Source organism: Macrobrachium nipponense, chromosome 48, assembly GCF_015104395.2.
Source record: "Macrobrachium nipponense isolate FS-2020 chromosome 48, ASM1510439v2, whole genome shotgun sequence".
Taxonomy (NCBI): domain Eukaryota; kingdom Metazoa; phylum Arthropoda; class Malacostraca; order Decapoda; family Palaemonidae; genus Macrobrachium; species Macrobrachium nipponense.
The window spans coordinates 8,493,270-8,507,011 of NC_087223.1; the positions used below are offsets into that span (position 1 = coordinate 8,493,270).

General features: G+C 46.2%; 3 protein-coding genes across 4 annotated transcripts in view; 2 read left to right on the forward strand and 1 right to left on the reverse strand.

The window, feature by feature from the left end:
- The window catches only part of LOC135205034 (anaphase-promoting complex subunit 15-like), a 49,378-nt gene extending 40,470 nt beyond the window's left edge, over positions 1-8,908 (forward strand). For both annotated transcript variants that reach the window (XM_064235295.1, XM_064235296.1), the window contains one exon: positions 8,696-8,908. In XM_064235295.1, coding sequence (XP_064091365.1) covers positions 8,696-8,908 — 213 coding nt within the window. The remainder of the gene's footprint in view (positions 1-8,695) is intronic.
- A 118-nt stretch (positions 8,909-9,026) lies between these two features.
- Positions 9,027-11,620, forward strand: LOC135205032 (tRNA-specific adenosine deaminase 1-like). The gene has a single exon (XM_064235293.1). It carries the CDS (start codon positions 9,027-9,029, stop codon positions 10,524-10,526), a length of 1,500 nt encoding a protein of 499 aa, XP_064091363.1. The 3' UTR covers positions 10,527-11,620.
- Positions 11,621-11,623: 3 nt separating this feature from the next.
- The window catches only part of LOC135205033 (uncharacterized), a 2,484-nt gene continuing 365 nt past the window's right edge, over positions 11,624-13,742 (reverse strand). The window contains exons 2-4 of the mRNA XM_064235294.1: positions 13,018-13,205; positions 12,521-12,920; positions 11,624-12,226 (exon numbers count right to left, since the gene is read on the reverse strand). Of these exons, the coding sequence (XP_064091364.1) occupies positions 12,059-12,226; positions 12,521-12,920; positions 13,018-13,205 (756 nt within the window). The 3' untranslated portion in view covers positions 11,624-12,058. The remainder of the gene's footprint in view (positions 12,227-12,520; positions 12,921-13,017; positions 13,206-13,742) is intronic.

The window sequence follows — 13,742 nt, forward strand, 5'->3', positions numbered from 1 at the left end:
CTTCAGGCACAGGGGCCTCAACTTATCGGAAGATAAGGACCTACAGGACCTTATTAGGTCGTTTAATACAACGAAAAATGCAGTATCCTAAGACACCTAGCTGGAATTTGGATGTAGTCCTTCAATTCCTGGGTCCTCTAGTTTTGAACCTAATTCAGCCTCATTCAGAGACCTTACCAGGAAGACTCTGTTTTTTTGATGGCTCTAGCTTCCGCCAGAAGAGTGAGTGAGCTTCAGGCGATTGATGGTAATGTGGGTTTTAAGGAGGACTCTCTCATTTGCTCTTTCCTTCCTGGTTTTCTTGCAAGAATGAGAACCCATCAAGTCCATGGCCCAAGAACTTCGAGATTCGTGGGTTATCTTCTTTGGTAGGAGAAGAACCCGAGAGAACTCTTTGCCCAGTGAGAATGGTGAAATACTACCTTAGAAGAAAAGAGCAACTGAAAGCCAACCGAGAGGTCCTGTGGTGTTCAGTAAAAGAGCCTACTCGTCCATTGCGAAGAACGCATTGTCCTTCTCTTGAGAAGCCTCATCAAAGAAGCACACGGATCCTGCAGAGAAGAACATCTTAGGCTTCTTAAAGTGAAAGCACACGAAGTAAGAGCCATAGCAACTTCTCTTGCTTTCAACAAGAATATGTCCGTGCGAAATCTGATGGAGACAACATTCTGGAGATGTCAGTCAGTGTTCGCGAACCACTACTTACGTGATGTGAGAATCACTTACGAAAAATGCTTCGCCTTGGGCCCGTACGTATCTGCGGATTCAGTGCTGGGGCAGGGAGCTGGAACTCATCCTGTTTAGTAGTATAAATTTTTCCCCCTTGTATTTGTTGTTGTTGGTTGCCTTAAAGAGGATGCATGAAGGCATCTCTTTAGGTCGTAATACTAATCTTTAGTAGTTTGGTTAGGTGGTCTGATGAGTGTGGCTCCTTGCAGTAGTAGTGGTTAGGACCTGTTAAGATAGGGACGAACTCCCTTTAACAGGATCCGACTTGGATTCTACCACACAAAGGGATCACATATCCCAGTGGTAGATCCGAGAGTCTTTCAGCATCAGGTCACGTCCTAGCTGTAGCTCTCCAGGCAACGCAGACTCAGAGATAATATCAATGAAGTCTTCTGCCTGAACAGGTAAGAACCAAGGTTATTTATATCCTACAACATCAGTTGTTTCTTATCTCTCCTTATTACTTTAGCTGTCTCTTACCCTCCACCAAGGGTGCCAATCAGCTAAGTATATATCTGGCAGGGAAGTTCATGTACAAAAATGATATTGTTAAACTACAATAAAGTTTTGTACATACTTACCTGGCAGATATATACGTCTAATGGCCCACCCAGCCTCCCCTCAGGAGACAGGTGAAAGGGAAAAAAAATCTGGCTGGAGAGATAGATTGGTTCATACGCCCGCCACCCAGCGGCGGGTAAGGTAGACCACCTGACCTACCTGTCGCGTGTGCCGCGAGATTTGAAATTCTGTCGGAACGTCGGAGACTATAGCTAAGTATATATCTGCCAGGTAAGTATGTACAAAAACTTTATTGTAGTTTAACAATATCATTTTTATTTGAATGAAGTGAAATCGCAAGTGCAGTTCTTTTTCATTTTCATATTTTATTGAGATTGCATTATTTACTTGGATCAATGTTTCCGCTATTTCCCGGGAATTGATACTTCCCTTTTTATTTGTTATGAAGTGAAATCGCAAGCGCAGTATTCTTTTTCATTTTCATATATATTTGATTGCATCAATTCATTATGGATCAAGGTTTCCGTTCATAATCGGGAATGGATCCTTTTACCCTTGCACTCGGTCCGAGGGCGCAAATGCGCTCGATCCGAGCCCATATTCATTGTGAAGTGAATCGTAATGCAAGATTCTTTTCATTTTATTTTATTCCTTTTATTATTGATTGCATCAATATTTATTTGGTTCAAGTTCCGCTCAGTCAGGTGGAATTGATCCTTATGCCCTTGCATTCGGGCCGAGGGCACGATTGCTCTCGGGCTCTTTTATTATTGTTGGGTACATGGGTGCTGTGCGGGGGTTGGGGGAACGGATAACCCCCCCCCCCCGGCTCAGATCTCCCACAGATGGCCCTTCCCCTTCGGGGGGGGGAGGTTATCTGCGTTCTTCTCCTCGCCCGATCCGTCGAGCGCGGGGGAGGGCGCTCGGTGCCCGATGTACAATTGTATTCGGGGTCTTCCACTCGTTCGGTGTGGGGCTCACCCCTCCCCGCCGCGGGGGGACTTCCCCCCCACTAATCACTACTACTGTTATTTCCGCAGGTGCTACTGCCACGAGGGTGGACCTTGGTGAGGTATGGGCGTCCTTCCATTTTGCAGGGCCATTTGCATGGCCGTGCTATGTGTCCCAGGGGCTGCAGTTCTATGTCTGGGCCTACTGCGGTCACCCATGGAGTGGTGACCACGCTCCAGGTGACGACGTCCCTCCTCACCTGGTGTACTCGCCTCACGTGGTAACAGTCTTGCCTACAGCCGCTGTGAAGTGCCGTTCGCCGTACCGAGAGGGGGGCGTGCCGCCGCCGCTCGTGTTTGCCGCGCTACCGCGACCACACTTCCGCTGCCCATCAGGACCTCGCCCCACTGGACCTGCCGCCGGTACCAGGATGTTGCTGGCTGCTGCTCCACTTCCTGTGTTTCCGGTGCTGCCTGCCGTACCTGCCGATTCTGGGCTCTGCCGTTGCTGCGCTGGCTGTCCCTGCCGTTGCTGCGCTGGCTGTCCCTACCGATGCTGATGCTGGCTGTGCCTTGCTGTTCCTGAGATGCCCATACATGCTGACGTCGTCCCTGTTTGTGGTGGTACTACCCCAGACTATGGTCTGTCTGTACAGGTGCGTCCGGGCCCTGTGGCTTCGGCTACAGCAGCCCCGGCTCCGCCCTGGATGGTTCAGATCTTACGTCTGTCCTGAGGAAGCTGACGAAGAAGAGGAGGAAGGTGTCGTCGTCGTCGTCTTCATCTTCTTCATCGTCGTCGGCTGCCGCCTCTTCCCCTTCGACTTCTAAGGCTTCACAGCCGAGGAAGAAGAAGGTTGCCTCCTCCCTCCTAAGAAGTCTCCCTCGGGAGCTTCTCGGGACCCGTCTCACCTCGGTGGGACGGGAGGGTTCCTTCCGCTGGTCCTCCTGCTCCTTCGGGAGCGGGGCCCGTCTCTTCTTCCGCAAGGAAGAAGACTACGGGGACCAGAGGGGTACCGGCTAACACCGGTACTTCCTCGCCTGGGGTCAGTGGTTCTGCCACTGCATCAGGGTCCGTCTCGGCCTCTCGTTCGCGGGAGGTACCGAGTGTACGGTCGCCCTACCAGCGACCGTGCAGCCAACCCGAACCAGACCTCTGAGCTCGCTCAGCGTCAGGTTCACGGCACGGGGCGGAAGACTGGTGACAGCCGCTCACGCGACTCTCACCAGACCAGCTCTCGCTCTCGCGGCGTCCAGCTGGCTACCCGGGCGGGGACGTGACGGTCCACGACCGGCCACGGGCTGAGGCTGGGAAGAGGTCCTCCCGTTCGCCGGTGCCAGCCACGGCTGGAAACCAGCGACGTGACGTGCCGTGAGGACAAGCACCGGTCTCACTGTGACAGTGGAGTCTGCAGGTCGCCTGACCGTCGCTCTCACAGAGAGCGATCGGGTACGGCAACCAGCACCAGCTCTTCTGACACTCGAGATCGGGGCCGCTGTGCTCAGTCCAGCCGTTCTCCACAGCGAGACGGTTCGACCAGGCCTGCAGCTCGATCGCCACCGCGGGTTGACGATCGCCGCTTCAGGCCCTCCAATGCCTTGGCTGGTTCTGCCAGCGATCGAGGAGGGAGCGTCAGGTCTGCCTCTCCCGTACCTTTAAACCTCCTCGGGTTACACCGGGAGGAGCTAGGTTATTGAGGAGTGATCGTGAGGGGTGCGCCCCTCATGATCCCACCACGACGCCCTACGTGCCAGGCACGGTTCTTGGACCGGCCAGGACGTATGCGCAAGTGGATGGAGAAGACCGAGAGGGCTGTCGCTGTTCCCCCTTCTTAGGAGGAAGGTTCTCGGAATATGCCTCTTGTTCGAAGGGCTTAACGGTTCCCACTCTGCAAGATGCTGTGACTTCCGAGATCCAGAGGAACTTTGCCGAGGTTATGGCGCTGATTCGTCAGCACAACGACCTCGGGGAAGGATCGCCGCTCCCACCAGCAGAGCCACGTCTCGGCTCGAGTCGTTTTGGGGACCCGAGAGGGAACCCAAATCGACGGTGGGTCTGCCGCGATCGGAGCTTGCCGACTGTGTTGAACCAGTAGTCTCTCGTCTCCGGACAAGAAGGCTCTCTCCAGTTCTGGCCGGTCGAACAAGCTACTTCACCTCCTCTACTGCGACAGAGGCGTTTCTACGTGTCTTCGGACACCGTATTTGAATACCCCTTCGGTCCTCCTGAGAGGTTTCGACCTCGACGAGGACTGGAATGAGTCGGAGGACGGTATCGGCTCTCTCCTGTCAGGTGTCGATCAGCCCCACCCAGACGACGTTCACAGTGGCGGCAGACCCTTACCTACAGTATGAGTTCGTAACCCTCCTCGGGGAAAACGTTTTCTCCTGAAGATGATACGTTTTCCCAGGCTCTGAGAGGCCATCGCCGTAAGGCGATGGCTGCTCCTTTTCTTCTCCAACTGCTAGTTCCGCTGGGAAGGCGAGCCAGTATCCAATTCCTCCCCCATTCCCTCTCTCCTTACGGCTACGAGGGAAAGGGAGGGATCCTACAGAGATGTCTCTGTAAGATCCCACGTTAGGGGCTGCGCTACCGGGGGACCTTCGGGTCCTACCTGACGTAAGCCCCGGTTTCGTTGGGAGGGTAGGGATCCTGCCCCTTTCTCGATTTCTACGGGAATCGAGAGGACCACCAGCCGATATCGTTTGACGAATTCGGTGGGGGGTTTCGCAGTGCTTAGAATTCTACGGAATTTCTAGCGCACTCAGAGTGTTCGAGTTTTTTAAGATCTCCAAAACACTTTAGGTCGAGACCACGGTCCAAAGTGAGCGAGAATCCCCGATAATTGTTACACGATAATCGGGAACCTCGCTTATGCTCGAATTCCTGTAATTTCTAGCATTTGGAAGAAGACTGCTGCTGAAAGAAGAGTATCTCACAGTAGGCGATTAACCTGGAATAGAGAAGAACGGACGGGAACTTCCAGTTTGGCTTGAACTATCGTCTTCGGTATTCTGTTCACCATTGAAGCTTTCCTTTGGGAAAGACTTCTCCTTCACTCTCTTGACTAGAGAACGAAGGCGGTCGATCTCCAATCCTTATTCTCATTCCTCGAGAGGAAAAGAATTTAGGATGGAGGTTGTGGTACAGAACCTACAAATATACTACGTATATTACCCTCGCGACATGATTCTTTTAACAGTTGAATTGTCCGGGGGGTAGGCGCATACCGTAGTTAACTCTATGGTTGGTGACCGAGACGAATTGTATCTTAATTGAACTGCAACTCGGGGTTGCCTGCAACCTCCCAGCAGTTATCAGTTTCGATTTTAGATACTTGGTATTGTCACGACAACACCAAATCAGCTTTTGTATTTACCGAATCCGTTTCGGTTAAATATAATTGCTCGAGCGTATTCTTTATGCTCGATGGTTCTAGCCGAACGCATTCCTTCGTGGAATAATGGATTACCTGGCAACTCAGGTTGATGACGAGTCACCGAGAGCTACTGCGTATTGAACTGCCTGATAGCAGCTCAGTATCAGCTAGGTCTCCGGAGATGCACGGTCGTTACGTCTCTCTCTCCCCTGGTTTGATTGACTACCGAACCGTATCTCTGCCCAACAATCATGGACTTAGGTCTCTGATTAACGGGGATTCTCGCAATAATGAAGGACCATCTACTGCTGTGACGCTCGATTTCATCGCCTTCGACATTGCGAGAATTTTCAACAGAGATATCTCTTGGACTCTCTCATCTTTCTGTTTACCGCACGGTAACAGAAGTCTGTACTAGTCTTCCGCTGCATCGCACAGCGATAATGCGAATGATTTTTGCAGACATCTGAGTTTGTCTTCAAAATATCTCGTATTCGTAGGTGTGCAATTATTCATTGCTCGCCCCGAATTAACAGATATGTCAGAAGACATCGCCTACTCTCCGACCTGACAGCTTCTACTTCCAAATGTTCAGCCCATGAGAAGCAGTTCTTCAGGCAGTATTTCCCTGTCTTCATTACTGAAAAGCGCTCCGCTTTTTATTGCAAACTACGATCCTCACCGGACAGCAATGATCGCGGTTAGCGTTCTCAGTCTTTGTAGCACAGGTTCAGAATCTTGGAGAATCCTTCTCTCGGTTCAGCCGTGAAGACGTAGGTTGCTTTTTCTGTACACCTTCGTCTTCAACGACACATAGTGTTGTTTCTCCTTAGCTGAGAATCAACTATACTATGAGATATCTTGCCATCAGGGACCTCGGTCTCTAGAAGGCAATTGACTTTCGCCTGTTGGGCACATGCCTTAAGAGAATCATCACCTCGCCTTCTGGCATCGGTGACGAACAAATTATTTGTTTAGTCTCTTGGCATAACCCTTTTTAAGGCGAAGGTCACGTGACTTGCTCGGGTGCTTTGGACAACTTGCCTCCTACCGAAACGCAGTCATTCGGCAGCTGTCAGAGCGCCCAAGTCTGTTACGAACTTCGCTGTGGACTTAGCTCGGTTGTTCCATAACAGTATGTTCTTCGTCCTAACGGCTTGTCACAGTACCCATACCATCGACACCCACCATTGAGTGTCGGTGTCCTATCCACTACCGAGAAGAACAACTTCGCTGCAGACGGATAGACCAGTATGGGTACAGGACATCACCGAAGTCGAGAAGAGGGATAGGTCATACGACCATTCCCTTCTTTTCCTCTGAGGGTAATTGCATGACTTTTCCTGCAAAGTCAAGCATCCAGGGGATGGGGATTCGTGACGCTCGATTTCGTACCGAATTCGTAGCGAAGACTCTGAACCCTTCGGTTCCTGACGATCGGTTAGAGTCCTTCACAATCCCCTCCCTAATGGACTTCACCGCCTTCGATGCGAAGGAGATGCTGCTTTGTCCTGTGAAAGCGCGACCGCGCTTTCTGAAGAAACTCGACATCCCAGGCTGTGTTGAAGACTCTTCGTCAGCACCAAGATGACCTAGAAGTACATCTCCCTCGAGTTACACAAGAACTTCTCCGTGGCGCAGGTACTGAAGGCAGGGTTCTGGTACAACCAGACCACTGGCACCTCCTTCTACCTTTTGGATATTGCCCACAGGTCCTTGGATCGTTTTCCTTGGGACCCGTGGTGGCTGCTCAACACGTTGTGTAGCTAACCAGAACCCTAGCAGGCTGAACAGCATCGAGTCCTGGTGTGACTGTAAGAATAGATAAGTGAATGAGAGAGTGACTGGCTTCTCTTCCTATCTTTTTCTCCCCCTCTACCTGTGGGTAGAGGGATACAGTCATCACCTTGCTGGATAAGGACGAGATGCCGGTGAGCTACTCGACAGAGCCCCATCCTATCCCTTTCACTAGGGATGGGAGCGAATATCCACCACTTCCTCCTACAAGGGGGGGGGAAGTGGATGCCAACAAGAGACAAACCATAACTTTATGTTGCCTCTTGCAAATAGGAACTTGTTCTTGTTTGCTGGTACGGAAGAGATACGCTTGCCTCTCTCTTAGTACTTGGTCCAGAGGTCTGACCATTGATCCTGCGGTGCACACCCGATCAATCGGACAGAGGCTTGGATCCCTCCCTCGCTCTTACGACCAGGGAGGCATTCCAAGGTTGGGCGAACACCAGTCTGTTCACAAAAGACTCAGATTCCTCCCACCAAGAAGTGAGTCTTCCTATTGTAAAAGGACCGAAGGGGTTTGTATGCCGTGTCGGAGCAAATGACAATTTGTCCAAAATTGCATTTTTCCTAACTATACAAAACCTGAGGTCCTTTTACACATAGTCCCACCTCATGCCACCCCTCACTCTTGCAGTTTTTGCTTGGGCCAAAAAGCAAAAGTGATTTGTTTACCTCCCAGTCGCGCGCCTGTCGGACAAGCAGTTAACTACCGAACCCCTTGTTCGAAAGCTTACGACCTATCCAGCTGCCGCTAGTACCTTCCTATTGTAAAAGGACCTCAGGTTTGTATAGTTAGGAAAAATGCAATTTTGGACAAATTGTCATATTAGTAGTGATTTTTTATATCAGTCAGTGACAAGTTTCTACCGGCACAGCAAGCTAGTTGTAAGGTTCCATTATCATGCCCTGGTAACCTGTGCTTATCCTATTGTGTATGAAATCGGACACACTGTTGACTGTAGGCAGCCTGTACTTGATAATGAAAACTTGATGTTAATGAAGACTGGTTAGCTTTGACTAAACAGGCATCTAGGAAAACATTAAATCAAATTACCTCTTTAGATGACCACCAGTTTCAAACACTGAAATCCATACAGTAAGTAAGATGAAAATAAGAAATTTGTCTTGACATGCATTTAGTAAACCTATCAAATTTAGGCACTGACATTTATCTTGAACAATCCTAAGAGTCTCTGGTTAGGCATGGAATTCATTAGTGGGGGTTGCGGGGGGATGCTTAGAGTCAGAAATTCTGCCCCATAGCAAGCATGTGGAACTGTGAGCTTCTTGTAGCCGCTAATATATGTTTTGATTTTCCAGGAGCAAGAGCAAGTGTACCAAGCGCAGTTGCAAGGAATAATGCAAAAGGGCAGTGAAATAATCCCCATTGGAAAGAGTGCTACCGAACAGTACAGCGAAGATGAGGAGGATGACAATGATGATGACTACGATGATGATGATAATGATGATGATGATGAAGAGGATGATGACTCAGAGATGAATGATGACTACTCTGACCCAATGTTGCACTGAGTACAGTTATTCTATTGTTTTATATTGATGAATGGTTAGTGCATAACATTTCTGTCTTTTATTTTTGTATTTGCTGTAATTATACAGTAGTTCTGTTATTTTCAAAGTCTTTTGTAGCATGTCTGTAACAGGTGTCTTTGGGGAAAATTTTCCCGATCGTGTGAGTGACGCTTGCACCAAGAAATTTAACTCATTAGGGAAGATGGGAAAGCCAAAGGATGACGGCGAATACACACTACTTGCGTGTGTAGTAAAAAGGGACACCGATGGTAATTTAGAAGTCGTTTCTCTAGGCACAGGCTCTAAATGCATTGGAGCTTCTCTTTTGCCTCATCATGGCAATGTGCTTCATGACAGTCATGCAGAAGTCATAGCAAGGAGAGCCTTCTTACTCTACCTTATCGATCAGATTGGTCGGGCGGCTTCTGGAAGTGGGAGTGTACTTGAACGCAAGGAGAATGGAAAGTTTGGGATTAAACCGGGCTTTTCTTTTCACTTTTATAGTAGCCATACCCCTTGTGGAGATGCTTCAATATTTTCAAAGCAAGAATTTTCTCAAGACTGTTTTGGGGAAGAACTATTGGATGGTAAAGAGGTAATATTTGGAGATAAGGTAAACACTGGCGCATGTAAAAGCCTCATTGATGGAGACAGGTCAAGTCTTGAGAGCATTGTTCAACCTCCTTTAAAGAAACTAAAAAGTATGCAAGATGGAAGTTCCATTCTTTCTTATCAGTCATTAAATTGCCAAAATAGAGGTAACCTGACTGTATGTTTGCAAGACATCTCAGAAAACAGCTCCAACATAACAGATACACATACTCAGAATGGAGAGAAGCCCATCGAAGCCACAGATATTCACAGAACAGGTGCAAAGTGCGTGAGTGGGGAATTAGAAGACCCGAAAGTACCAGGTGCAAACTACCATGTCACAGGAGCTCTGCGTACGAAGCCAGGGCGTGGTGATCCCACACTTTCCATGTCTTGTAGTGATAAAATTTTCAAGTGGACTGTTTTGGGAGTGCAAGGAGCATCACTCATGCTATTCCTAGAAAAACCAATTTATTTAGAAAGTATCACAATTGGTCACTGTCCCTATAGTCAAGAAGCAATGGAAAGAGCAGTATTTGCCAGATTCAGAGATCAGTTGCAGAAAGTTAATTTACCACCAGGTTTTCAACAAATAATTCCTTGCATTTTCCAGTCCAGCACTGCCTTCCCCTATTCACGATCTGTCGTCACTAACAACTGCACGGATCCAGACCGGGTGAAGCCGTCCCCTAGCACCTTGATCTGGAGCCTGACTGACTTCCACAGCAGTAAGCACGAGGTTTCGGTCAATGGCTGTAAGTTAGGGACTACCAAGAAAAACATTGGAACTTCGAAGAGCTGGGTCAGCATTTGTCGACAAGTGCTTCTACAGAAGTTTGTTTTATTGTTGAAAAAGACTAGTAGTGTATCAGAGCCATGTGATGGTAAAACCTACACAGAATGTAAAGAGTTATCAGGAAATTATCAGGCAGCATGGAGGACTTTGAAAAATCATGTGTTGCGTAATTGGACGAAAAAGCCTGGATATACAAGAGAGTTCAAATTAGACAGTTGTGGTATAAAATGAGTTGTCAAGGGAATGTATAGTTTATCTTTAAAAATGGCTGAGTTGAGTTATGTTTTCATGCCAAGTGTATGCTACAATTTTATTTTTCAGATTAATTGATCTTCTTTGCTTGTCTTTTGTCTGAGAGTAAAGGATTTTTGTTGAATTCTTTTGTGACATTTTATCGAGATAAGAGAAATACTTCTTTAACTGTTTTGATCTTGTAAATGATACAGAAACTTATGAAGTTTGACATGTATTGTTTCCAGTTTTTAGATAATAAAAGAGTGTGCTTATTTTATTTTTTTTCTTATTGTTGTGGCCTTTTTAGAGCAATGTATTGACCAAAAATAGCCAATAAATATATGTATTGGCATTCTTCATATGACCAAACAAATCCACAAAATTGTTAGCTTATAGCACCATAAGCCATATGTAGTGGTATACCAGTGAAAATTTTGTTAGTCTGGGTATGTCAAAGCTAAAATCCCTCTTTTGAGGTAAGTTCTAGTGAGAAACTTATTATTATTGTACATTTCAATATCATTGTCTGAAATGAAACTGATCTTTTTTTAATTGTATCCCCATTATATTAATGGAACATGGAGAACTTTAGGATGAGTAGATTGGACGTCAATATGGATAAACCTTTACATTAGTGAAGACAGGTCACCAGCTAATCTGAAGGTGAGGCTCTGTTTTATGATTAAAATTACTGTTGGAAAAAATATGCATATCGGTAACATTAATATTACGATTTTGGTATGTGCATTCTGTCATTATTATTATTCAGATTATTTCTGGTGGAAAACTTTGTCATATAGCCAGAATATATTCCAGTTATTTCAGTTATCTGATGGTACTAATGTACTTACTGTATCCATACATGGTTTGAAGCCTTTATTTTAAAAACATCACCGTACAATGAATGTCGTCTTGTGGGTTTTGGTTATAAGTAGAGGCAGCTTCTATAAGTCTTTGAGTTTTTCTAATTATTTGGCTGTTCCCTCTTCCATTTGCTCTTCTGTCATACAGTTTATGTAAAGCCAAATTAGTTAAACATATGTTCTTTGTCAATGTGTTGAAGAAAACATTAATAAACTTACTAGATCTAATGTGGTCTTTTATTATGAATTTTGGAAGTGACATACAATAATAAGTATACAATAAACTTTGTATTTCCCAACTTTATGCAACTCAGCTCATTATCAAAATTTCTTATGTCTGTGACTTAATAATTACTGATTTCAATTATGTATCTAAGACTAAAATCCAAGTATGTTTTATTTTTTTGTGAATAAAACCAAAATTATTGATAGTTTTGTTAACTGTCTTGGTAAAAAGCTGAATTTGAATATCACAGAACATCCATGTTATAGTTTCTGTTGCTATTATTATTATTCTGTTTTGTGGAGGCTTCCTCTGCATTCTCCTGGGAAAGTGAATAATAATGATGATAATAATAATAATTAATTATACCATCAATATTCACATATAAGTTCAAAATACATCTCATTATGAAGAGTGACTTCACCTCTTTGGAAAGAATTGCCTCAATATTTTGAAATTTCTCTTTTCTTGGAGAGAGTTTTCTTCTTTCTTGGATGGTATAGGATTTCCCACAGGAGCACCAGGATGGCGAGAAGGATGCTAAGGATGTAAATCAGGAATGGCCCTTGAAGGTGGGCGAGGGACAAAGGTACCAGCTCTGGTGCAGGTTTCTGAAAAGAGAAAGTCAGTGGATGAATGAAATTGAGGAGGACAATGTTTTAAAGTTATTTTGTGTGTTGTAATGTCTGACGTTATTGTAACAAAGCTTCTGAAAGTGAAGAGGTTCTGCTTTCTGCAATTTGTCTGTCTCCATTCTGTGTACAGTATATTAGATAAGAATAAATAAGGCCCTTTTCAGAACTTTGGATTGTTTACAAAATATTGACCTGTCATCAGCTTTTGTTATGTATAGCAAATGTGGTGTAGTATCGCACTTGATTATGTCAGTTCTGCGTAAATCTTACCGTTTCCAAGTATCCCCTGAATTCATCCATAGCATCCTTGTGCCATTTCTGTATCAGACCTGTCTCAAACATCCACTGCATCCCTGTATCAAACTTGTACTTCCAAGGTGTGTTCTTCTTGACCATGAAGGCCAAGTGGCCCGGGTAGAGTTGCTCCCGAAGGCTGTAGACCTGAGCTCCATGGCCTAGCATGCTGTAGAGGATCTTGACGTAGGAGTATGTCTCTATGTGTGCATGCGTCCCAGCCAAGACGAGTTCGATGCACTGCTCCTCTCCCGTGTACTCTATGTCGTCTATGATAGGAACCATGTCCAGGACTTTGGACAGTCGAGAGAGGACCGGGTGGGTCGATTCTGCCAGAGCCTCGTCCACGAATTCCCCGTAGTCTAGCATGCATAGTCTTCAGGTCATGAAATAGAAAGATGACCCTTTTTAAAATTCTCATAAGAAATATGAAGCTTTCTCTTGAAGCACAAGAACATTCCCTTTCCCATTACCTGTATTTGCTGTTGGCCAGGCCCTCTGCAGTCTGGATCTTCGTAGGGAACACGGGAACAGTCAGAACGGCAATGAGGTTACTCCTGTAGATCGTGTTAACAAACCAGGTCACCACCCACCAGAAGAGAAGGAAGTTTCGAAGGCGCCACAGTGCAGGCACGTGGTCAAGGGGGTAGGACAAGAGACTCTGCAGTTATGAGAAGAGGTCATAGGTCAGTTGGAATTGGGAATGCTTGAATCTGGAATTTTTTCCAGCGGTTGGAGATCAACAGCGATGGTTCTTTCCTACTTAGTTGTTTAGTTAATAGACTGCTGATTTATTTAGGAAAGTTGTCAAGTCTCATTATATTTCTTCTTATTAGTTGAATAATGATTTTTTCAGCATTAAGCTTTGACTCATCATCAGGGCATCAAGCCTCCTGGCAAACATACTGTGCCACTCACCTCAGTATTGCATCACACACTTTCACTTTCTGTATGCCAAAGCCCCCCTCCTCTCAAATACTTCCTCCATACCACCTGCCAATCCATTCATTCCGGGGTGGGTCTTCCTCTTCTCCTTCCTCCCATTGTTCCCAAATTGTGCATTCTTTCTCCCAACTTCTACCCTTTCTCCTCCTCCTCCATCGCTCCCTCTTGACCAAACCATCCCGAAATGCTTTGATCCGCCCTGTGACCTGCCCTGACCCTTTAGCAATTGTGCCTATCCATAATTTCTAACTTT

What these genes read in the sequence shown, in the direction of transcription:
- LOC135205032 (XM_064235293.1), top strand. Translation starts at nt 9,027, where the DNA reads ATGTCTGTAACAGGTGTCTTTGGGGAAAATTTTCCCGATCGTGTGAGT.